At 45.9% G+C, this 24667-nt stretch overlaps 11 protein-coding genes across 11 annotated transcripts; 4 read left to right on the top strand and 7 right to left on the bottom strand.

Moving 5' to 3' along the window:
• Nucleotides 1-48: 48 nt before the first annotated feature.
• Nucleotides 49-2099, bottom strand: V1512DRAFT_209178 (kinase-like domain-containing protein; the record flags this gene model as incomplete). Its single annotated transcript, XM_066913460.1, has 4 exons — nt 49-1019; nt 1068-1222; nt 1277-1428; nt 1476-2099. 4 exons carry the CDS (start codon nt 2097-2099, stop codon nt 49-51), a joined length of 1902 nt encoding a protein of 633 aa, XP_066770882.1.
• A 2631-nt stretch (nt 2100-4730) lies between these two features.
• On the top strand, nt 4731-10616 carry V1512DRAFT_208858 (uncharacterized protein; the record flags this gene model as incomplete). The annotated part of the gene is made up of 12 exons (XM_066913452.1): nt 4731-4934; nt 4980-5132; nt 5176-5379; nt 5424-5575; nt 5621-5722; nt 5767-5911; nt 6347-6663; nt 6708-8244; nt 8290-8485; nt 8533-8664; nt 8710-8828; nt 8871-10616. The coding sequence occupies 12 exons, from the start codon at nt 4731-4733 to the stop codon at nt 10614-10616; spliced, it is 5007 nt and encodes a 1668-aa protein (XP_066770881.1).
• V1512DRAFT_263994 (uncharacterized protein) lies at nt 10614-11938 on the bottom strand. The gene is made up of 4 exons (XM_066916594.1): nt 11768-11938; nt 11602-11704; nt 11277-11536; nt 10614-11229 (listed from the first exon to the last, which is right to left on the bottom strand). Exons 1-4 carry the CDS (start codon nt 11891-11893, stop codon nt 11011-11013), a joined length of 708 nt encoding a protein of 235 aa, XP_066770880.1. The 5' UTR covers nt 11894-11938; the 3' UTR covers nt 10614-11010.
• A 53-nt stretch (nt 11939-11991) lies between these two features.
• On the bottom strand, nt 11992-13532 carry V1512DRAFT_23272 (kinase-like domain-containing protein). The gene is made up of 3 exons (XM_066914018.1): nt 13146-13532; nt 12574-13089; nt 11992-12522 (listed from the first exon to the last, which is right to left on the bottom strand). The coding sequence occupies exons 1-3, from the start codon at nt 13438-13440 to the stop codon at nt 12089-12091; spliced, it is 1245 nt and encodes a 414-aa protein (XP_066770879.1). The 5' UTR covers nt 13441-13532; the 3' UTR covers nt 11992-12088.
• Nucleotides 13533-13624: 92 nt separating this feature from the next.
• Nucleotides 13625-14867, bottom strand: V1512DRAFT_248242 (beta-lactamase-like protein; the record flags this gene model as incomplete). Its single annotated transcript, XM_066914537.1, has 5 exons — nt 13625-13685; nt 13737-13804; nt 13855-14073; nt 14116-14368; nt 14434-14867. The coding sequence occupies 5 exons, from the start codon at nt 14865-14867 to the stop codon at nt 13625-13627; spliced, it is 1035 nt and encodes a 344-aa protein (XP_066770878.1).
• A 90-nt stretch (nt 14868-14957) lies between these two features.
• Nucleotides 14958-16232, top strand: V1512DRAFT_263987 (mitochondrial matrix Mmp37). Its single transcript, XM_066916593.1, has one exon. It carries the CDS (start codon nt 14982-14984, stop codon nt 16167-16169), a length of 1188 nt encoding a protein of 395 aa, XP_066770877.1. The 5' UTR covers nt 14958-14981; the 3' UTR covers nt 16170-16232.
• On the bottom strand, nt 16153-17080 carry V1512DRAFT_291699 (regulator of Vps4 activity in the MVB pathway-domain-containing protein). Its single transcript, XM_066918261.1, has 2 exons — nt 17028-17080; nt 16153-16974 (listed from the first exon to the last, which is right to left on the bottom strand). The coding sequence occupies exons 1-2, from the start codon at nt 17049-17051 to the stop codon at nt 16222-16224; spliced, it is 777 nt and encodes a 258-aa protein (XP_066770876.1). The 5' UTR covers nt 17052-17080; the 3' UTR covers nt 16153-16221.
• On the bottom strand, nt 17081-18045 carry V1512DRAFT_263985 (Adaptor protein complex sigma subunit). The gene is made up of 4 exons (XM_066916592.1): nt 17864-18045; nt 17736-17819; nt 17512-17685; nt 17081-17429 (listed from the first exon to the last, which is right to left on the bottom strand). The coding sequence occupies exons 1-4, from the start codon at nt 17933-17935 to the stop codon at nt 17328-17330; spliced, it is 432 nt and encodes a 143-aa protein (XP_066770875.1). The 5' UTR covers nt 17936-18045; the 3' UTR covers nt 17081-17327.
• Nucleotides 17602-19817, top strand: V1512DRAFT_263982 (rab-GTPase-TBC domain-containing protein). The gene is made up of 2 exons (XM_066916591.1): nt 17602-19194; nt 19242-19817. Exons 1-2 carry the CDS (start codon nt 18053-18055, stop codon nt 19627-19629), a joined length of 1530 nt encoding a protein of 509 aa, XP_066770874.1. The 5' UTR covers nt 17602-18052; the 3' UTR covers nt 19630-19817.
• V1512DRAFT_263981 (eukaryotic long-chain fatty acid CoA synthetase (LC-FACS)) lies at nt 19636-22292 on the bottom strand. Its single transcript, XM_066916590.1, has one exon. The coding sequence runs from the start codon at nt 21911-21913 to the stop codon at nt 19829-19831; it is 2085 nt and encodes a 694-aa protein (XP_066770873.1). The 5' UTR covers nt 21914-22292; the 3' UTR covers nt 19636-19828.
• A 546-nt stretch (nt 22293-22838) lies between these two features.
• On the top strand, nt 22839-24427 carry V1512DRAFT_208943 (major facilitator superfamily domain-containing protein; the record flags this gene model as incomplete). Its single annotated transcript, XM_066913454.1, has 2 exons — nt 22839-23074; nt 23119-24427. The coding sequence occupies 2 exons, from the start codon at nt 22839-22841 to the stop codon at nt 24425-24427; spliced, it is 1545 nt and encodes a 514-aa protein (XP_066770872.1).
• Nucleotides 24428-24667: the final 240 nt, after the last annotated feature.

Raw genomic sequence — 24667 nt, 5'->3', positions numbered from 1 at the left:
CAACTAAAAATACAATATCCTTCATTAAATCAGAAACGTTACAGATGACTACACTCGTGTTCGCCCAACAACACTCGGCCTTGGTGATTCATTCGGCAATGCAGTTGCAAACGAGGACAATCGACTTGTACTGGAACTACCTGAAGCCACCCGCGACACTGACGACATGCTCGCTTGACTGCCAGCTTCGGAATAACCACCACTGATACTCAACCGACTGCTCAACTTGGGAGGCATCGTTGGCACGTTTGTGCTGGACGGGTGCCGTTCAGATGGAGAGAGTAGTGGTTGATGGGGAAATCTGTGTGGTACATTGATAGTCAACTCCGAGCCGGCCATGCTGGACTCTCCGGACGCCATCGTGATACCCTCCGCACTTGCGTTAAGGTATTTACCGCTTGGACTTCGAGGCTGCATCGTAGACACCGAAATATAAGGCGACGTGCTATAAAGTTTTGTTCTTGGTAATTCAGGAAGCGGCCTTCCGCCTAAAGGCCGCAAATGCCCAGCAGCTACAGCAGAGGCATTAAACGACGACCCGCTAGGAACTCGACTGCCTGACATACCAGCTGACGTCGGCCTTGGCATGAGTTTACCTGTTATGAATGGATGCCGAACCGCGTCATCAGGACGAAGCCGCTTTGCTGCATCCCACTGCAAACATTTCGCAATAAAGTCAATAAATGCCGCATTATCGGTACGCAGAACTGTAGCAAGCGACTTGGAGCTGGGCACTCGTCGCCGTCCCTTGGCAGAAATCACTATTCTCGGACGACCATTCGTGTCAAAAAACAGCTTCCGGCGACTTGCCTTTTGAATCAAAGCAGGTTCAGGAGGTCCGAAAACTTCCATAATGCATCCTAACTGCTCTTGCTCGTTCTCACCCGGTAAAATTGGATAGCCAACGTGCAACTCAGCCAGAATACAGCCAAGACTCCACATGTCGATGGGTAGTCCATATGACAACCCAAGTATGACTTCAGGCGAACGATAGAATCGCGACTGGATGTAGGTAAACACTGACATGTTAAAATGAACGTTTGACTACATTACACACAGTTACTAACCTTGTTCTCTCTCAAAGCAAGAAGAACCAAAATCAATGACTTTGATTTCAGCAGATTCAGGAGTCGAGAGCAAAATATTTTCTGGTTTTAAATCGCAGTGAATCACAGCCTTGCGTTGTAAAATGCATAGGGAGCTTAGAATTTGCTTCGCAAATCTGATGTTATCCGTTAGTCTAAAACAACACGCAACGTTGCTTATGTGAACCTACCTTCTGATAAGAAGCACAGACAACCCTTTAAACTCATGCATCTTTACAAACTCGTACAGATTCAAACTTAATAATTCCGTCGCAATGCATAAATGACCTCGAAAGTAAAAACTGTGTGTAACTCTTACGAAATGATGGGTATCATCTGGATCCTGAAACAGTAAGTAAGTCTAGTCCAAATATAAACCTGATAACCTACCCATTCACAAAGATTCTGTAAGATTTTCGTCTCCATCAATGCTTGTGCATGAAAGCGCTTTTTGTTTCGTATAATTTTCACTGCCGTAAGACCACTGGTCTTATGGTCGACGCACTTTACTACCTGTCCAAAACTTCCCTTGCCCAGCAGGCCCAGTATTTCGTACCGATAAGCTAAGTGGTCACCGGGAACAATTTTATAATCGCCTCTGTCGTCATCATACCCAAAGTTAGTTGTCGTCAAACTCATGTCGCTCACGATCTTTGGACAATTCGGTGTGCCACCAAAGAATATAACTTTGAAATCAAAAATCTCGCCTTTTTCGTAGTAATTAAAATTCCAAGTATTGACAGCAGATCCAAGTGACATTCCTGGACTTTTATGCGACACACGATGACGATATTCAACAAGCTGATCAGCCAACTCACTCATCTTTCGATTACTGCGACATATAGCTTGCATCTCGCGCTCAGCTTGCAAATCACCATCGTCAAGTTCCTCCAACTCTTTCTCAGGTGTCCACACAGTCGTGACTGGTGAATTGAAAGTTGGACTTGAAGAATCGCTTTTGGACGGAGATAGTTCTGCAATTGCGCGATCCCTAAAAGCAGCGAGCTTTTTCATTGCCAACGAACGTTTAGTCGGTGATAATATCGACGAAGGAGACTGTGTTGCTGGAATTGTAATTGAGAGTTTTGGCAAACCCAGACTCGGGGTCGAAGGCAACGAGTGATCTGGAAGCGCTGGCACTGGAGGAGGCGGGGAAGTAAACACCATTTGATCACTTTCATCTGAGGCTGTATGTTTTAGTGGCGCAAGTGTTTTACTCAGTCTTTGCCGTAGCGCTGACGGCGTACTAAATCCACTGCGCTTTCCTGAATAATACGGTGATATTGCCGGACTAGACGAAACCGAGACTGGAGTACTTTTGGGTGTGACAAACTGCAATGCACGATCAAGCCTGCTTCTTGACAACGCACTGATTGAAGTTGGCAATGGAATGTTTGATGGAGATGACTGCAAAGACGATGAAGTTGACTCTTGAACCAACATTGGCTTGACTGCGAGAGATGCTGCTTCACTGGGTTCTGCCACCAAAGCGAGTGGTAAGGACAGTTCTGTGTCAGCTTCTGGCATACCAGTCTCCAGAATAGAGCTTGTTGACCTCGCCGATGGCGTAGGTGATACTTTGATACTATCACAATTCTCCTCAATCTTGTCAACATTTGCTGTAGAAACATTTTTATCGACGTTTTTCTTTTCCAAAGCATCAACGCGAATTACTGTTTTTGACTGAAGAGCTGGAACTTTAAGCGGAGGCATCAAACGGTGGGTTTCTAAAGTATTTGAACTAGAAATCAATCTTCGAGTGGGCTGCCGGGGTTCGGTTGATGGTCCACTCGACAACGCAAATATTGTTCGACCACGTTCTGGTGTTTGTGTACTTTGCATTATCTTTGAAGCCTTGCCGGACGCCGGTAACGGAGGAACCGGTGGAACTGATTTTATGGGAATTGATCGACGTCTCGAGGTATTCTCGCGCTTAACGATGCTCTCATCATACATTCCACTCTTTGTGTCTTGAGATTTGGGTTTAGACAGATTTCGACCGCGATCAGAAGTCACAACAGAGTCTCTTGTACCATGGACAGCGGCTGAATGCTTCCATCGCGAATCAGTTGGGCTGACCACCCGAGCCGCTAATCCGGAAGCTCTTGGAGAAGCATTTTGAGAAGTAGACTTCGTTTCCGGCAGCTTTTGAGCTGTTTTTGCGATTGATTGTCTGCCACTGAGTGTAATCTTAGAAGTCGACTTCAAGGGAGAACCGATCTTTAACCTGTCACCAACTAGCATGCTGTCAGTATCGCGATTAGTTCGCGAACTGAAATTAGATGATTGACTAGGTGCCAACGGAGATATCGTTATTTTGCGAGTTGCAAGTGGTTTTGCTACTGAAGACAATGCTTTGCCTTCATTTGCTGGTGCAGGGTATTTAGGGGTACTCTGTGTTGGGGTTCTGCGATACAACCTCGGATTTAAAGGCTGTATGTCACATGAAGCTACAGATGAAGACGACAATTTCGAAGATGCATAACTGGGCCGCCGCAATCCACTTTCACGCTCACTAGGAACAGCAATTGAGTTTCGCGTATGACGAGCTCGTTCGATAGACTGCTCTGCAATGGCCCGTGACCGGGTTGCTTCCGAAATACCGCCGTCGCGAACTAGCGGTGACGATTGAACGCGGTGGCTATTCACTAATCGTGACGTTGAAGGCACAGCGGAAGATGACGACTTTCGTTCAAGAGGACTGACTGTACTTGCTTTAAACATTGATTTTGGAAGTGATCTAGGCGTGCCGTGCGATTCTATACTTGCTGAAATAATTGCTTCTTCGGTCATCGGTTTAGAGCTGCCTATAGTGACAGACTGTCTATAAACACGTTAAAACTGCCAATTATTCACATTACACCGGGCAATTACTTCCTAGTAGTCGAGATACTTTTATCACTCATTGATTTCGGCATCGAATGTCCTAGCACAATTGGAATTGATGATCTAGGAGATGCCTTAGCCTTCGCAGCACCTAAAGCCGCTCTGGCTCTGCTCAATTCTGTAGAACCATCTGATCATTGTTAAAAGTGTATCGATAGGTGTCTCTAAGTTAATATACCGTGAGTTGACCGATAAGTGTATGGTCTTGATCTGACTCTTGATTCAGGAGACAATTCAGCTTCAAGCGACATATTGACAAGACACACGCAAGCAATTGACCAGTACGCCCACAAGCCGCTACTGAGCTGTTTGGCGTACTATGAGCTGCCTAGTACGATGGAGTCAAGATATGGCGAATGAGATCTGGGTATGACTTCACTAATTAAATAGATAATACGTATTAAATCAAGAACAGTTTGCCCCTCTTCTTTTACTTTAAAACAAGTCAAAGTTCTAGTGAACTTGAATTGTGCCGTTTCAGGAGTTGTGAATTGTTTGTTTACGATTTTTGGTAAGATTTATGACGAAAATAGGGGTGTTGTACTATTTGTGCGGCTCATTTATGAACGAGAAGAGATCCATACCAAATTCATTGTAACAAAGAAACCACAATTACACGCGTCAACGGTCTAAAAGAGTGGGTTTGAAAGAGCGTAAGTATTGTTTTAACGCGAAGATTACGTCTTAAAGACTTAATGGCTAGTGACAAGCCTGTCGCGGTAAGTGTAATGTAATCACTGATTTTGTTCATGAATTTACATGACATCGCAGGCCTCTTTCACTGCGTTGAACGTCGAGGAAGAGGAATTTACTGAATCAGATGAAGGAATTAGAGAGGTCCAGATTGAAGAGGCGTTTAAGTTATTTCAAAAGGCACTTAAAGCACAGTATGACCGTGACTATGATACCGCTTCAAGTACATATGATGAATTGTTCAAAGACGATATATTTGTCACTGAAATGGTAGGCTTCAGATTGTGATGAAACCTGCAGCGTTAAATGATATAGACTGGTAATATTCCGCCTTCAATTCACCGTTTAAAGTATCTAGCCTATAAGAATCATGGCCAATTAGTCTTGGACTGGATCAAACTTCATGGAACAACTGACAATGTTCAGTTGCATACCAAGTTGGTCCAAGGAGTTTCTGAATTTGCAGAGGTAAGGATATACACTAATTTCCAGGAAGATACTAACACGACAGGCATTGGTGCACGATGACCAAGACGCCGATTTCTGGTTAGAACTGGCTTCTTTTTTGCCTGCATTGAAGATGAAACGATTGACCAGATTTGCACTTGAATCAGCGCTTTTAACTAAATCTACCGCGCTTGACATGGAAGACAAATTGGAAGCTAAAATGTCTCTTGGAATTGATGAATTGTCCGCTGCAAAGTCTTTATTAGGAGTAAGCTTGATAGGACTGAAAGTCACTTGTTCTTATGACAGTAGGTACTGGAAAGTATTGGAGACAAGTCAACGCTTGAGCGCCCGGTATTTAAAATGGTTGAATGTCGCAAAGTCGACGGCTTGCTTCAACAGTACATGGACCAGCGGACGAGAACGCATGAATATCTGCAACCTTTAATTCAGAACGATGTGAGGTAAGTTCACGCTCGAACTAGTTGACTACTTCTAACAAACTACAGCTCTACTAGTGTGCCAACACAGGATCAACAAGTCAACCTGTTTGCAAAGGCAAGTACTTGGGTGTCTGTTGGATCCACACTTTCACAGCTTTCAACTAAATCGTGCGTCAATCTGGATACATGGATCTCAAACTAACATTCACAAGGACTTCTATTGCAACTGTGACTTCAGAACCGGTGATGGTGAAAATACGACTACCTGATGCGTCTAAATTAGTAATCTCGGAACTCAATGCAGAGAGTGAAGATCTGAACGAGGATATGATAATTGATAGTCCTGCTTCTGATCAAGTACCAAAGCCGGAACCAGAGCTTGGAATTCAAGAAAGACGAGAAGACGATCTGGAAGAAGATCAAGAACAGAACGTCGAACCAGAGGAAGAACAAGAAGAGCAAGAAAATGAAGACGAGGAGCAAGAAGAGGACGAGGATGAGGACCAAGTAGAGGCCCAGGTAGGAGGCCAGGAACAGGAAGTAGACTCAGAGGTCATTCCAGACCAAGACGAGACAGAGGAAGCAGCAGACGAAGAACAGGATTTGGAAGAAGCAGACGAGACTGAGCCCGAAGTAGAGCACGAGGAGGATCAAGATATGACTGATGTGGTCAACGAGAACGGCTATGATGGTGATCACGACAATGCCACTGAAAACGAAAATGGGGATACTATTTCCAGCCAAACAGTTATGAATGAATCTTCTACTGTTCTAGATAATCAAGACCAAGAGCAGGAAACCACGGAGCTTGCGTCGAAGAGGAAACGGAAATCTTTTGTTGAGGAAGCGCCTGGAGAGCGGTCTAGTAAACGAGTTCGTGGCAAGGCAGAAGAGTCCGCGGTTGCCGACGACAGCCACTTTTTTGAGAACATGGACTACTTGTTTGCGCAGTTTGGCTTGTCTTTTGGGAATGTGAACCAGGTTGTGCATTCAGAAACCGATGAAACAACAGAGTCTCGAAATATTGCAATGGTTGATTTTATACTGTCATTGAAAGGTTGGAAAGACACTAACGGTAACATTTTCCTAAAAGGAGAAGGCATTCAAACGTAAGTCAAGCTGTGATTTTAAATTGACCGCTAAATTTTACCAGTCCTGCTTCTAATGCGTCACGATTGCTCGATCTTGCAATGGTCAAAGGCTCTGCGTCTAGTAAGCCGCCGTTTCCGAGCAGTGATGGCTTAATCGAGTTTGTGTCTTTCGTGAATGCGGACTGCATGTATTTGAGCGAAGTGTGCATCGATTTTATCAAGGAGTTACTGCTTCCTAAAGAAGATATGTCTGAGCCGTTCTTACAATCCGTATGGCCAGCGAATCTTACGAAGGTGACCAGACGGCTTATTTTTTTGTACTTTGATTTGGTGATGCAAGTGATTGGTGATGCCATGAAGGTCGAGGAATCTGGCATGGCGCAGAGATATGCGCGCATGACTCAATCGCTTTTCGAAATGTTGCTGGATGACTACGTCGAATACACTCAACAGCACGGCACGTCTGAGCACCATCAGACTGCGTTAGACGATTACAAGTGGCGACTACGACGGTGGAAATCATTTACTATAGATGCGCTTTCACAAGTCGAAACTGACAAAGACCCGAAGTTTTCTGTGCTTCAGATACGGTACGAGTGGGCGTCAACTATTTATAACCAAGTATCCGGCGCATCCCACGAAACTGTGAAGACAATGTTTGAGAATTTTCAGAAACTGATGAATGCAAACGCGGACATAGGCACTATTGAACTTCCAAACACGCCTTACATACCCGAAATTTCCGCCGATACTGTCAATTCGCAACTTTCGAAAATTCAAGCTGCATCGATGTTTTCAAGTATTTTTGAAATCAAAGGTGACAACCCTGACAAGCAAATCAAAATATTAAAGACAGTGCTGAAGCGGTCTGAGCGGACCGAAGAGTCATCACATCTTGATCTCAAGATTGTCGAGAAGTTTATCGATGAATCGACGCTGGAGTTTCGGTTGTATCTATGGGAACTGCTGAAGAGCGCGTACGATACAGCGGGGGAAGACACCAACTCGTTTGATTGCTTACTTGTAAGTCTTGAGTTAACGGTGAACGACCTGACGACTGTGGAGTACAAGGCCAAAGATCGTGATCGTCGCACGCATACGTTGTATAGATCTTTGCACTTGAGCAAAGAGCTCCTGTCTAGTACAGTGAGTCTGGCAATTAGCCACAAGAGGTTCATTGATTCGCTAACTGACGCTCGGTTGTCAGACCTACTTTGCTGTTTGGTGTCACTGCTACGAATTCTCCACGCGTACGTTGTGTTTGATGATGGTGTCGTGGACGGAACGTTGACCGGATCCGAGAGCGAAATCTACACAGAGACCGCGTCAAAGTTTCAGGAGATGCTGGTGCAGTGCTGGACATTTGCATACATGTGCTTCAAAGCCAAGTTGACACTCAGTGCAGTTGAAGACTTTGATCGACCTCGACTGTTGCTCTTGTCTTTATTGCATGAAGAACTTGGCATCAGGCAGTATTGTTCTGCTGCAGGCGGTATCTTTTTGAATCTGTTGTTGAAGGAGCTCTTGGCTATCAAGTTAGACGACATCGAGAACGAGGTTCTGCAGTGCGTTCATTGTCAATTTGGCTTGACACTTGGTGTAGGTGCAAGATGCGAATTGGTTAATGCGGTACTAATAAAGTAGAATGAATTTTTTTACCCGTACGATCACAAGACGACACCTGTTGCGTTTGACAGGTCGAATGCGTTAGATTTGCTGCCTTTTCTGATGGCGTTGGCGGCTCGAAGAAAGCAATCAACGCAGGGATTATCACGAACCGATATGAAGACCGTGCTTGACAAATTTTGCGAAGTCATCGGTGTTCCGCGTCGCGATCACAGTGCGTATTTGCTTTTTGCTTCATGATCTTGTGCTGATGAAATGTAGCCGGAATCTATTATAACCAGACCGTGATTGACAAGTACTTGAGCACGTCCATCAGCCCTATGCTGCTGAGACAGTCATTGAGAGGGCTCGAGTCGCTGTCGACGATTCCAATTCGATCGGATTATGCTGAAGGTATGCTAAATCTGCAGCTTTGCATTGCACAAGTTAACATTGCAGTGGCATTCATGGGACTGTATTGTCTCCAGGGTCAGATTTATTTGGCGCAGTATCGATCAAGAAAACGGACTATGGCTGGCCGAACCGAGGATTTAGATTATGCGATCCGATATTTTAAGGTGTGTGGTGTTACTTGAATGCCTAATGAGCTAATGAGATAGCATGATTTGGTGTGTAACACGAATCGATTCGAGTCATGGTACGGTCTTGCGCAGACGTATGATGCACAGGCAGAGGACGACATGACATGGAGCGCCGAGAAAATGAATTCGGAGAACAAGAAAGGAATTGCTTTGACACAGCGGCGAGCACTGCTGTGTTTTGCAGTTGCGACAAGTCTATATCTGCGCCATGAAGGTATCGAGCCACCGCGACAAGGTCTGGCTGCGTTCTGGACCGATTTCGGGTTTGAATTGTACTCTTCTACCCGGCCGCCAATGAGCATGGGCGCGTACAAGGCCGAGGACGAGAGGCATTTCAGTGGATCGACCGGGATGTACAGCAAGCCGAACTTCAGCGAAATGAAGACCACGACCGGGATCAGAGTTGCGCTGAACATGTTCCAGACTGCTGCACGGCAGGATACGAAAGACTGGAAGAACTACTACATGCAAGGAAAGTGCATGGGCAAGCTAGGAGCCGAGCCGGAGACCGTGCTAGACATGTACTTGAAAGCGATTGAAAGTCTGAAGCGTGAAAGAGCGTCCGCTGACCCGATTTTCGAGCCACATTACAAGCTGCTGTCTGTGGTGTACAAGTATTTTCAAAGCAGCAAGCTCGACTTGACGCGCGCGATGGCGTACGCGGAGCGAAGTCAGTATTACAAGAGACCCGACGAGCCGGTTACGACAAGCGAAGGCTTTTACCTGATGTTGATTGGGATGCTGACGCGACTAAAGGCTGCGGATAAGAAACACTGGCATCACCGGCCGACTTACCGGATTGCGACGATCTACGACAACGGGTTGAATGAGACCGTGAAGGCCAAGGACGAGATGTCTAGTTTTTTCTCACTCAAGGCTGCGAAGAATTTTCTCACGATTTGGAAACCAGAGTACGAGCGCCCGGGGCGGCACTTTGTGTACGCGTATCAATACACGACGTATTACATTGAGTTATTAGAGAAGACCGACGAGCTCGAGTCGCTGATTGTGATTGCACGGAAGGTTAGGCGGCTCATGCCGAGTATGGTTCGACATACTGAGTGCTGGGAGTTTTTGTGTAACAGCACGGTTGAAGTTCTGCGCCGGCTGGCGGACGTGCCTGAGCGGTATCTTGAGACGTCGCTGACGCTTGTGCCGGTGGAAGAGTTTATGAGTAGGAGCGGGCGTTTAGAGGTCGTATGTGTGAGACTGAAACCGGTTCCGAAGATGATTGCGTATTTGCAAGATGCGTATGAGCTGCGGAAACTTAATATTGGGCTTGCGCCTACGGCTCGAATGGAGGAGGTGTTTGGTAGTATTTACATGAAGTTGTATCAGGGTGTGGATGAGCTTGAGCAGGCTGCACCGATTGCAGTGACTGCGACGGCGACTGCGTCGACAACGGCGACGGTAGAGGAGAGTATCACACCGACTGCATCTGAGCGGGGTACGCCTGTGCCGGGGACGCCAAGTACGAGTGCGGGGGCGGCAAGCGGGCATGGCAAGGCGCGGACTGCGCGGGTGACGAAAAAGGAGTTGATTTCAAAGGCGAATTCGTTGCTCAAGGCGCTGATGGGAGATAAGAAGAAAGACACGAAGAAGAAAGAAGAGGAAGGAAAAGATGATGGTAGAAAGCAAGAGTATACGAAGAAGAAAGACGAGGATACGGAGAAGAAAGACGAGGATACGAAGAAGAAAGATGAGGATACGAAGAAGACAGATGAAGAAGGAAAAGATGATGGAAAAAAGCAGGAGGAAGTGTAAGGATAGGATAGTAAAATACAATTAATTCACAAATGTCTTGTCATATAAGACGAGGTGGGTAAGAACCATTCATGCCGCCGTTGATGATGTTTGCGAGTGCATGATCTGACTGTTTAGGCTGTGGAGGGGGTTGTTGTGGAGACAGATGCGGTAGTTGTTGTTGTCGTTGTCGCATCTGTTGCTGTTGCGATTCTTGTTGTCGCTGTTGTTGAATTTGCTGTTGCTGTAATTGTTGTTGCTGTTGTAATTGTTGCTGATGCTGAGTTGGGTATGTCTGTGGGTAATTATACACGACGTGACTAAACACGCTCATATCGCCGTCGACGAGGTACTGTGCATCAGTCCCAGTTTCACGTGGAATCTGTGTGCCTGCACCAGGTAACGGTGTTGTATCCTATTTATCAGTAAAGTTTCTATCTATACACAAAAAGCATACGTCAACTGGTGCTCTCGGCACGAAATGTGGGATTTGCGTATGCTGCCCAGCACGGCGCTGAGCCAGAATGGATTTTGTTTGAGGAGAGTAGATGCGTAAACCAGGGTACTGCTGTTCACAAAGCAGGAGTAATTCAACAAGATGTTGAGTTGGTAGTGAGAGCAGATAACTTCGTTTCTAAACCAGGTCAGAAATAATCATTCAAAATGGAAAAAAGTACATGCCTCGTCTGGGGTCAAGGAATCGCCCGGCATGCCGATTTCAAGCGGGCGTTGAACTATTTTGGCCTGGCAGTTTGAACAAAACCACTGGGCTTCTGCGACGTCGATGAATGCTCGCCCAATGGGCGGATCATGACATAATTGATGATATCCGTCATTACACCCATCACAAAATACAATCAAGTTCGCGTCTGGACTGTGGCCTCGTAAACAAACCTTACAGACCTGTAAGTCACGTCTAAAATGATGTGTTCTTTTGCGTCCTGTTGATTTCAATTGTCAGAGTTTACTTGATCCAGAAATATGTATATATCGTATAAATTTATACCTCCTTGTTCCGCAAGCGGGTCGAATTGCTGTGGTTTATGTACTTTTCTGCCTGATTTTGTTTCGAGTCCTTCAAATGTGAATTCTTCTTCTGAATCTTCATCCTAAATTTGAATTGTGTTAGCTTATATAATTGACCTCTTTATCATCTAAAGTTGATTAATTACCTTTTTAGGTAATGCTACTCGACCACGTTTCCGTTTTGAGCCAGGTTTTCGACCTCTTTTAGCAGGAACATGAACTAATTCAGGTTGAATTTGAATATTTTGTTGAATTTCAGGATTTGACGACATTATTTCGTTGTCATTTAATCCTGTCCGAACTCATCAAGCTTGTTCAGGTATGATTGTCGTCATTCATTAAAATTCAAGTGCTTAATGTGCATAAAAAGTATACAGTTATGCCATATAAATGAATTAATAATACATATAATACAATACAATATTCTATCGTACAGTATTTCCAAAATAGGACATTCATAAACATTGTCATGGCAAATCAACTAACCACCACCGTTCTCTTACTAATTCGTATATTGACGCACGACTATCAGGGTTCTTATCAAGACACCGGTCAATGAACTTGGTGCATTCCGGTGACACCGCCCGTTTAAGTGTCCATTTGTTTGCAATTGCATCTTCCGCTGACCGAAACGGAGTCTTTCCAGTCAAACAAGTATACACCAAAATTCCTAATGCCCAAACGTCGGATTTCTCAGCGTCGTATGGCTGGGATTTCAAAACCTCAACAGGCGCATATTGCATTGTACCATAGAATCTGTTGAATTGTACCCGACCGGAAGGAGTAGTTGGAGTCGTAGGGGTAGATGGAGTCTGAGGAAGCACGACCGCGCTGCCGAAATCAATCAGTTTGATTTTGAGTGTGTCGTCAATCAAGATATTCTCGTCTTTAATATCGCGGTCTTCAAATCAGTCAGGTCAAGTCACAAACAATGCAAATATAGTCAACATACGGTAAATATTTAACGAGTCCAAAAACCACAGCGCATCTACAAGCTGTCGTATGACGTACCGCACCTGTCGCTCGCTCAAACTGCGTCTGGTCTCAATCATCTCGAACAAATCATGACTCTCGCGTTTCTGCGAGTACCGAATCTCCGGCTCGTCGGACTCGGTGTCTAAATCACCGTCATCCATCACAACGTCTTGTGCGTTCTGCGCGTTCTGCGCGTTCGCACACACATTCCCTAATGGCTCACGCTTGCTCACACCACTCCGAGACCACGGCGTGCCATGCAGTTCAGTCACGAGTACAAAGTACTGCTCGTCCGCGAAATACTCGTACAGCCGAATGATGCTCTGGTGTGGTGTCCGGGACGTCCGTAGTAAAACGTACACTTCGGCAGGAACCGCGCCGTGAACAGGATCATGTACCCAGCTGTGTTGTGGAACTTTGTGTCTATAAATGAACTTCACCGCAACTTCTTCTCCAGTTGAATAGCGCGTCGCCGACATGACGAACCCGAATCCTGTTTTGCGTTAGCACAATGACAGTCGCGTCATATTCATCAACGCGTAAACAAACCTCCACTGCCAAGTTCATCTCCAACCAAATACCGTGACAGAAACTCGGCCGGTAAAACGTGTCCTCCCAGCTTCTCGCACACAACCACGACTTTCCTCTGTTTTGCATGCGACAGCTTTGTCCGTTTGGACTGCGGCAACCAGTTTTCCTTACTCGACCGTTTCGGCGTCTCGGGCTCGAACGGTTTCTGCCTAACCAGTACTGGCGGCACGTAAGAGTAAACAGGCGACGGAGGTGGACTAGACGAGAAAGATGATGACGATGACGACGTGTAGACTAATGGTGGTATATTCATGTTGTTATGAGCGGCGTGAGTGTACGTTGTGGTGAGTTGGTGAGAATGAGTCGCGATGCTAGACGCGACGGATGCGCACTATTCAGGGGTAAACTCTATTCTGTCGCGTCAACACGCTTTACACTTCAGCGCGAGTACTTACTTATACACTCGAGTTACGCGTTACGCGTTTTGTTACATTATTTTACAGAAATCTCAACTGTTCACCAACAGAAATGGCATCGAAAATGCCAGTTTCAGGCAGCCTGCGATTGATTGTTAGTAAAGCTTTTACTAAATTGACGGTACTTATTCACCCTTTCCACTTTAACGCTTCTTTCAACTTATCTACCGGTTCAAGAATAGGTTCGGTAGTCAGTACAAACTAATAAGTCAGTCGCAGTTCACGTAAAATATATGCCCAAGTAAACTTACGGTGCCAAAATGCATGGCCAATCCTCGTCGCGCCTTGACGTCGAGAAACATATTCACGCTGTCTTTTGGGCTGGCATGCACTCGAGACATTATCCACCGCGGCGAGTACGCGCCGATTGGCACCAGTGCCAGATTGAATGGGCCTCGGTGCTCACCAGTTTGTTTGAACGCAGGACAAACCGGCATCTCAATCGCGTAGTCGTCTTGCTCAGGTTCAAGCTTGGGCACTTAGCGATACCCGGTGTCGCCTGCAAAGTAAACCTTTCCTTTCGACTCTACCGACCACGAACACCATAGCGTCTTGTCGTGGTCAAACAGGGTCCGGTTTGAGAAGTGCTGAGCAGGCAAACAGCTGACAGTGCTCACCTTCCCGCCGATTTCGACTTGGCGCTCTTCCCACCAGTAGAGTTCGGTCACGGCGGTGATGTTTTTGGCCGTAAAGTAACTCTTGGTGCCCATTCCACAAAAATAATGACAGTCGGGAAATTGCCTGCGAATTCTGTCGATGGTCCAGCTGTCAAGATGGTCATAACCAGCAGTCAGCAGAAAATCAGGATAAAGTCAAAGTACAGTACACACTGGGCATGTGAAATAACTACAATATCAACACCAGGCAAATCAGCTACAGTACACAGAGCAGGAGTAATCCGACTAAACTTGGGGCTCCACGACAAAGCGCACTTCTGACCAAGTACCGGATCAAACAGAATCCGCAGACCAGATGGCATACACACGTAGTACGTCGCGTGTCCGAGCCAGGTCGCTCTAATAGCCGAGGAATCTTTCGGGACAGTATCAGAATCGGATTTTACGCTCGAAATCATGCCGGCCCATGTCTTGACGGTCTTCCACTCGCCTGTCAGTCTGCTCCGTAAGATGTCTGTGGCTTTGATGTCTGGCCCGGACGAGCTCCATGGTACCGTAAACAGTCCATTGGGAAGAACATGCGGTTTAGACAAGTGAAATGACGGAGCAGACGCTGGATTTGGAGTCAACGAGACATTGACTTTCATCAATGACTTGTTGATGATGTACTTTGCGTGCAGGCGTAGTGAAGATCATATCACGTGACGGTCACTCGGAGCCCAATTTAAAGTGGACAGGGTCGAGTAAACAGGGACGATCAAATGACGATACTGAGACGGATATTTCGGCCAAGAAAGCTAGTAAGGCTGTATTCGACGGGCAAGCCCACTTCAGGTTTTGGTGTCAGATCTGATTTGGACGATATTTCACATGACGTGCTGATTCGTGAGATCACTCGGTTTTCGCAGCTGCCGGAACATTTTGGTGTGAACCAGCACATTCCGATTGATGACGACGTCAAAGAACGGTTGAGACAGACGCTTTGGATGTTTAAGGCGCCGATCAGGTACGCATTTGCGTACGGATCAGGAGTGTTTAGTCAGGGTCAGACGTACGCGAGGAAACCGCAAGTGGATTTGATATTTGGGGTGTCGTACTCTCAACATTGGCACAGTTTAAACATGGCACAGTATCCTGAGCATTATTCGTCTTTACGATGGCTCGGCTCGGGTGCGGTCAGTTTTGTGCAAGATAGAATTGGTGCTGGCGTGTATTTCAACCCGTACATCGAGCTAAACGGGATGACAATCAAATACGGCGTTGTGACGATTGACACGATATGCAAAGACCTGTTGAACTGGGACACTCTGTATCTTTCCGGTCGACTGCACAAGCCAGTCAAGATTCTGCGTGACGACCCGCGGGTCCGACTCGCGAACCAGCGTAATTTGTTTTCAGTCATCAGGACCGCGCTGCTGCTCTTGCCCGAGCGTTTTACCGAGACAGAGCTATACACGACGATAGCAAGCTTGTCGTACATGGGCGATCCGCGGATGCAGGTCGGCGCGGAAAACCCAAACAAGGTCGCGAACATTGTTGCAAACCAGATGCAGAACTTCTATCGGCTTTACGCGCCGCTGATTGATACGCTGCCGAACGTGGGCATTGTTGGCGGACACGAGACCGACAACGTGACACTAGCGCAAGACATGGATCCGGCCAGACGAGGGAACATGGTTGCGCGGCTACCGGCGTCGTTCAAGGCGCGGCTGTATGGTCAGTTTAACGCTACGGTGACCGGTATTGAGTACGGGCAGAAATGCACAGAGGTTGACCAGAAGATTGCGGGTGACCCTGAGTTAGAGACGAAAGTGCGCACTGCGATTTCAAAGACGGTCAAATGGCCGAGCATGGCGCAGAGCGTTAAGGGGCTTGCGACTGCGGGCGTGTACAAGAGTTGGGTATACATGAGAGAGAAAATAGCGAAACGACGGGGGGCGCAAATGTAAATAGTATAAACAAGTCAAAATATACAAACAAGTCATAGTTTATTGTCACATTTCAACGCTTAAGAGCTGCGAACCGTCTCGAGAGTTCGTCAAAGTCAGGCAGACTTTGTTTCTGTGCTTGACCTGATTGGCCAGCTTGACCAGCTTGACCAGAGGCAGTAGATGCAGCGATAGGGGCATTAGGCACGGCCGATGCAGTCATTGGAGCAGACGGAAGAGCCAAGCCGCCGGACGGAGTATCATCGTCGTCGTTGTCGTCATGATTAGATTCGAACTTTTTACGTTCTTCTTCAGGTAGACCTGACCATGGCACACGATACGTCCGAGCAATTTCCTCTAGATAGGCAGTGACGAGTTCGGCGGAAGGCGGGTCGACAACGAGTTTCGAGTATACTCTTGGAGCAACACTTGTTTCAGGACTATCGATTGCGTCTCGGGCGAACTCTTTGCCATACTTCATGATGAAAATGTCTCTGACCTGGACAAGTTCCTTAACATCAGTTCGAGGTGCAGAGTAAATGATTGACTTGACGGCCTCGACTAAGCTCGGGTCGCAGTCTCGTCTGGAGTCAATTAAACTGATTCGTGCTAGTAAGAGTTCACAATACAATTCAAGTATTTCGAGTAAATCGACTGTGATTTCTTGTCTGATTACATTTTCGACTCTAATACGAGCACTTTCATCTTTGCCTGAAGAGAGTAATTGGGCAATTTCTCGTCTAGATTGTTTACTAACTGCGGTTTCTTTTTGTTGGACATGACGTAGTCTGCTAACTGATAGTTTGAGTTGAATTTTGAGTCTTGTCTGTTGATTTGTTTGTTAATTGAGTATTTTGATTATTGTTAGTTAGTACTTACTGATATTGGATTTGGTGGTGGCATTTTTAATGATATGTGTGCGTGTGTGTGAGTGTGAGTGTGTGCGATAGTGATGATTAAATGACACCTTATGACGTTTTACATGAACAATTGCATTTTATTAGTGACTCTACCCTGACTACTTGTCACTTTGTCGCTATTTATTAGTGAGTATTAGTGAGTATTAGTGAGTATTAGTGAGTATTAGTGACTATTTGATTAGTGACTATTCATCACTTTTATCGCTATTAGTGAGTGACATTAGCGACTACATTAACAATCAATGACAGTGAATACGGTCTATTCTAACGTATCTAAATACTCCAATCGTTGCAACACAATCGCTTTACTTGTTTCCTCGATTTCACCTGCTAAAAACACTTCATCCAATATCGCATAGACCTATTCAGTTAGCCACTACTAACACACTCCAATAATCAAACGAATCAGGCGAATCAAACAAATCAAACAAATCAAATAGTACCTTATAGAAATTAAAAACAAGATCCAATTCACAAACATTTCCAAAAAATGTATCAAGAACTTCGACAAAGAAGTGAATTGCCTCTAAATAAGCAAGTGCATTGTCATCTGAGTCCACACACACACAAAAGAATAGACCAGCGTATCGTCTGTACACTATTTTACTATTTCTAAACTGAACAATTAGTGATAAAATCGAATTGTATATCATCATTAAACACTCACATCAACAAAATTACTCTGATATTTCTGATCTCGTGGTGCTACTAATCTATGCACTTCACCTTTCAACTTCAGCTTCTCGTCGTCCTTTTTCATTATTAGTAAGCGAAGTACACACACTAAACACTCACATTATATGGTCCATAATACTTTGCCAATCTTGTCTTGCCTTGTCTATTCTGAATAAGTACAAACTGAAGCATTTCTGTTTAACTTGTAATCAACTTCCAAAGCGGCTTTCTCAGCCATCTCGTCTGTTTCCTCCCAATCTACATACTCCATCACAATTACTGATTCTAGTGTCAACGTCAGTGCTTACAATGACACGAAGCACAAGCATAAGCACAAGCACGACTGAACTGCCTCAATGGCCTCTGAAACCAACTAAAGTGTCCTCTTCAACTATTTATACTGTTCACTCGGCTCACAAAAGTGCTCCATCACTAACCTCATCAACATCATCATTATCATCTTCCACCAAACGAATAGACATCAAACGTGCTCCACTCTTCATTCCTCACTCTGTTTCCTCATGGTCTCTTGGTCGTCATTTTCCAATCACAAACCCAACTGAGGCTAGAGACAGGTACGGTTTCAGAACACAGACTCAGTACATTTCGTCTGCAGAGTACGATGAGTGGGCCACAGACTACGACCACTACTGTCGTCACCGCCGGCGCAAATGGGATTCTCTCATAAGACACGCACGCATTCCACTTGACCACGACCGCGTGCCAACGCGCTTCCCGGCCAAATCACGCACTCTTAAACGATACGTCCGCAAAGGCATCCCACCCGATTGGCGCGGTGCAGCTTGGTTCTGGTTCGCAAACGGTCCGCAATACCTCGACTCGAACCCAGGTCTATACGACAGACTAGCCCATGACGGCGTTACGAACCCACCACCAGACTCAGACTCAATCGAACGCGACTTACACCGCACTTTCCCAGACAACATCCACTTCCGCGCCTCAGATGCCTTTAATTCTGTCCCCTCAACACCAGGCTCTGGCTCTGGCTCAGGCTCAGGCTCACGTCGTAACTCGATCGCACCTGAAACCCCGGTCGTGCAGGCTTTACGCAGAGTATTATACGCGTTCTCACTATACGTCCCGAAGACAGGATACTGCCAAAGCCTGAACTTTATTGCCGGGTTACTCCTCCTATTCATGCCCGAAGAGCACGCGTTCTGGACCCTGGTCGTGATCACCCAGAAATATCTCCCGCACATGCACGAATTCAACCTCGAGGGTGCAAACGTCGACCAAGCCGTGCTTATGCTATCGCTTAAAGACGCAATCCCAGCGGTCTATGCCAAAATAGCGCCCGACGTCAAATCAGACCAAGAACTCGTCACGAAACTGCCTCCAATCACTCTCTGCACAGCGTCCTGGTTCATGTCTGCGTTCATCGGCATCCTCCCAATTGAGTCAGTCCTTCGCATCTGGGACTGCTTCTTCTAGTACGTGAACTCTGTCTCTCTGTGTCATTTCTTGCTAACAAAGTAAGCGACGACTCGAAAGTCTTCTTTAGAATCGCACTCACGATCCTCAAACTATGCGAACCGCAAATAATAGCATCAACAGAATCAAGTGAAATCTTCCAAATCGTGCAGACATGGCCAAAACATTTACTCGACCCGAACGCGCTAATGCATGCCTGCTTCAAACGCGACAACGGGTTCGGCCACTTATCACAGCTTCAAATCATCGAACGCAGAAAATACGTGACTGAGAAACGAAAAGCTGTAGTGACGACGCCGACAACTACTAATATTGACGTCCAACTTACAACAAAAGCTGGAAAACAGATGCAAGCACTCAGAATAGGAACTACAAATATGCTCTCATTGAACGCGTCGGATGATTACTTTACCAAGTCTCACGACATGCCATGAATTGCATGAATTGCATGAATTGTACCATATACTATATTCTACAACCTACTACTCGATTCTATTACACGCAAATGCACGCATAAAACTACAAACAGCTCTACTATTCGCAAGTGCAGGAATCTAAACGCGACCAACCCGTCAAACACGTCTTATACCATATATTATACATTACAGCCAATACTCCTCACTCCTCACTCTCTTACGAAGAAGTCTTCAAAACGTGCTCAACCTGCTTCTTATGCGACTCAAAAATCTTTTTCCGCTGCAACTTCTGAGCTGCAGTCACCAAACCGCTCTGCGGCGTCCACTCTTCATCGCTCAACACAACCCCACAAATCAACTCAATCCCAGCAAGCCCGCCTTTCTTGCCTACATCCAATAACGTGTCCAACACGATTTTCTGTATCGTCTTGTCGTGCACAAGCTGCCCAACCTGCTTGCCTGTCATACCCTTGTCCTTCGCCAACTTCATCAACGCTGGCTCAGCAGGTACAACAATCGCCACTGGCTTCACGTGCTCGGAATCTGCATACACGCAAATACTCTGCACAACCTGGCACGTGGCGTAAACACTCTCAATCTTCTCAAGCGCAATGTATTCGCCGTTCAACGTCTTGACCAAATTCTTCTTCCGGTCAATCAATCGCAACTGTCCGTTCGGTGCCCACTCGCCAATATCTCCTGTCTTAAACCATCCGTCCTCGTACGCTTCCTTGGTCTCCGTAGGGTTCATATAGTACTCCTTCGACACACATTCGCCCTTGATCCAAACTTCACCCTGTGGCGGCTTGTTGGTCGAAAAGTATCCAGTCTCAGGCACATCCACGAGCTTGACGTCCACACACGTCGTCGGCGCTCCGACTGTTCCAATCGTATGCTGGTATGGCGACATAAGTGTGCACATGGCCGCGGTCTCAGTCAATCCATAACCAACAATCATAGGACAAATCACAGTCGAAACGAAATGCTGCGTGTCTCGCGACAGTGCGGCACCACCGTTCATCACAAGACGCAACCGACCTCCAGTAGCTTCCTTAACCTTCTTAAAAATAGCATTGTCAATAACTCCAGAACCGGGAATGCGCCATGACTGCATAAAATTCTTGGTGTGATATGCACCCCAGAAAATCTTAGCCACAGCTGCACCTTGTCCATGCACCTTGGCCAAAATTCCTTTCCGTATAGCCTCCCACACTGCGGGAACACCAACCATCACGGTCGGTCGAAACTCTGCAATGTCTCCTCTACAGTTGCGAACAGATGCATCCGAAATAGTCTTGACTGTGCCATATCCCAAAGTACCACCCCAAAACAAACATGAAAGCTCAAACACAAACTCAAGAATGTGCGCGAGTGGGAGATATGTCAGCAAATAATCTTGCTCAGTCACGGCGCCTTCAATGGCTCCATCGATACCAGCAACAGCAGCAATAACGTTTCTCTGCAACAAAACAACACCCTTGGGAGTACCAGTAGAACCGGAAGTATACATGATACAGCACAGATCTTCACTGCTGGGCGGATTGGCCTTAACCGGATGAGCTTTTCCGAGCTCGTACAATTCATCAAACGACATCAACTCAAGACCACTGTGGGTTTCTTTCAACGCAGCAACATCGGCCTCCTTAGGCTCGTCCTTGTAAAAGACATACTTCACATCGACAGCCTTCTTGAGCGGCTTAATCAGCGACTTGAGCAAAGATGCATCAACAAATACACCAGTAGCCTTTGTCTCGCAAAGCGAATGTGTCAAACCCTCTTCACCGAGGGTATCGTATGCAGTAGTGATAGGAATTGATTGGGACGAGCATGCAAAAGCCATAGTCATCCACTTTGCAGACGTAGCAGCGTAAATCTGCACTAGACTCATATCCAGATATTTCAGACCCGCTCCAAGAATGTCAACGTCAATCAAAAGCTGGCTATAAGTGACGAACGAATAAGGCGAAAGCTCAAAATAATTCCACTTCTTTGGAACGTTTGTTTCTTTTCCATCGACCATTTTCTTGATCATCTTTGTCTCTTCATGAATTTTGATGACCTTTCTTGACCCCAAACAGGGCTTATCGCCGTATTTCTTTGCGACATATTTGAGAAGTTCATAATTTGTAGTGATACCATCTGCAGGAGTGGACTTTAAAGGCTGTCCAGTCGGGGCAGCGTTGATGTTTCGTCTTGCGGGGACCTCGCCAGCTTTTGCTGGGAGTCCAGACAATTTAGTGTAAGGCGGTGACTTTTTGTAAATTGCCGGATGGAACTCGTCAGCAGGAATGACAAGAGGCATTATTTAATTTTAGTATAGATAGCTTTAAAAAGTAAGAAAGAAAGGAGCAACAGAACCAGTTAGAAGGCAAAGAAGAGAAGAGAGAAGGAGAGAAGGAGATAAGGAGAGAAGGAAGAGTATTTAAAAAAGGCTGACGGGTTTTGTATTAACAAAAAGTGTCAGACGGCACAGGTGGGGAATGCCGAGGTTGCTACGATTTATGAGGGTTTTCGCTTACAAGGATTGTTGTCGTATTGATGACGACATTTACGATAAAAGCGAAAGTTTTTTTTTTCTTTAAGAGTGAGAATATAAAAGAGAGAGGCGGGTCTTGCATAATAATCAAAAACTAGGACGATAAAGTTGGGGGAGGGGGAGGGAAATTCGACTTCAATTGTTGGGTATTATTTGAGCCGCATGATTTAGACGACTTGTGCCTGTCTGTCTCTGTTTTGTGTGTATGATAAATACGTATGTGTGTGTACGTAGGTAACCGAATAAGTTTATTGTGCAAAACAGCAGATGATTGCTTATTATTAAGCAGTAAAGATTGGAATGGGTCAAGCCAATGAATGACGCGATGTGTGACGATCAAACATGTCTAACTTGTGTAGTACAAAATTACCTGTTTGTTAAATGATGTCATACATTCATTCAGTTACTTGTAAAATGAAATTAAAGGGTATTGTAGTAAGAATGGATAAGGTTAGCTATGTAAACTCTAATTGCTTATGAACAGTGGCATTTAAAGTTTAAAGATAGTCCCTGTCCGAATGAAGTATCGTGTGCGGTTTGTCCGAATTTCTCACTGCTTGTCCAGGTCGTCCTCGTCCAGGTCGTCACAGATAAAAGAATACACTGTCCATGACAAAAATCAACAATGTCTAATGCGATAAACAATGCAGAAGAGCATAATGATCAGGAAGGTATCAGTAACAGCACTGAAATGCAATCAGTTCAGTCAGACCAAGTTCAAGATGCGCCATATTCGGTATACACTGGATGGAGCAAAACAGCAATAATCATTGTTAGTGCTATATCGGTCTTTTTCTCTGCGTTCAATGTCAACGTGTATCTTCCTGAACTGTCCGAAGTCGCCCGTGATTTAGGAGTTACGACTGAACGAATCAATGTAACAGTCACAGTCTATTACATCATGCAAGGATTCACACCGACTTTATGGTACTCCTTCTTTACTTGACTTGTCTTATCAATCTAACTTTCAGGTCTTCATTGGCAGACAGTTTAGGACGCAGACCAGTGTACTTGATGACATACACCATCTGTCTGGCAGCTAATATTGCAATCTCAGTCACGGAATCGTTCGGTTCACTCGTGGTCTTAAGAATGCTACAAGCAACAGGCTCTGCAGCTTCTGTTTCAATCGGTCTTGGAACTGTGGCAGACATTATCGATAGAGACAGAAGAGGCACGTACCTCGGCATCGTCTCCTCTATGGCCATGCTTGCTCCCGCCATCGCTCCTGTTCTTTCTGGCGTGCTCTCGGTTTCAAGCTACGGCTGGCGTACCGTTTTTCTTTTCGTTCTCGCTCTCGGATTTGTCCACTGGGTAGTTCTTGTTCTCTGGATGCCAGAGACAGCTCGCAACATTGTCGGTAACGGCAGTATCGCTCCGAAAAGATGGTATAGCAAGTCTGTGATTGCCCTTGTGACAAAGAAACAATGGCCAGAAAACCAGGCAGCCTACAGCACTTTAGCCCCGCCTCGGCCTCTGCAAAATCCGCTAAGAGTTCTTTTAATTGTTGCACAGAAAGATGTCAGCTGTCTGCTTTTTGCAACAGCCCTCTGGTACTGTGTTTACACCGGTCTCACGGTCGGTTCGTCCTCGCTCTTTCCCTCCGTCTACGATCTCTCGACTCTTAAAGTCGGTCTTTGCTTTCTTCCTCTTGGTTGTGGATCCATTCTTGGCTCAATCTTTGCAGGCAAAGTAATTGACTACGACTACAAACGGTTAGTCAAGAAACTTGGCTACAACAGCCGCGATAACGACATGTTCCCGCTTGAACGCGCTCGGCTTAACAGACTGCCGTACTACTTTTTTCCCTTTTTTGGCCCCATTATCGTGTTTGGTTGGACCATGCGGTCGTCCATCTCGCTTGCAGTCCCACTCGTCATGATGTTCATCAGCGGTTTCGGTTTCATGACTGTCTACACCACCATCCAGGTCCTGCTCACTGACTTGTACCCGAACCAATCCGTCAGCGTAAACGCGGTCAACAATTTGGTCCGATGCTGGCTCGGTGCCGGTGCGTCCGCACTGATAGAGGTTGTCGACTCCAATATCGGCACTCCCTGGACATACACGACCCTAGCCTTCATCTGCTTCACCACGATCCCACTCGTGTTGACGGACCTGATCTGGGGCCCGAAATGGCGGCGCGCACGTAACGAACGCCAGCGCAAAGCAGAGGAACAGCGGGTGGCTGACCTTGAACACGAAATGCATGAAATGGACGACCAGGCCCCAATCACGGTTATAGACACTCGGGAAAAAACCGACAAGACCGAGAAATGACTAGCCGGCAAGCTGCGCAAATTAGTTTTCTGGTGATTTTTATTACACTTGCATTTTCACAACATACGGAGTGGTGTATTTTGTTGCTATTTATAATAGGGTATACGAATTTAGACTTGTTTGAATTAACCTCTACGCACAGGAACGCGTCAGGCACGACATAAAACAGTAGTGCCCTTACCCTACAATTTTGCGAGCTCGGTCGAATATTGTCGAGCTCATTGACGAACAAAAGGCTAC

This window comes from Lipomyces arxii, assembly GCF_038497795.1.
Source record: "Lipomyces arxii strain Phaff 12-163 unplaced genomic scaffold V1512scaffold_10, whole genome shotgun sequence".
In the NCBI taxonomy this organism is placed as follows: Eukaryota; Fungi; Ascomycota; class Lipomycetes; order Lipomycetales; family Lipomycetaceae; genus Lipomyces; species Lipomyces arxii.
The sequence above is the reverse complement of the archived record's forward strand: the minus strand, read 5'-3'. Positions and strand labels throughout refer to the sequence as shown.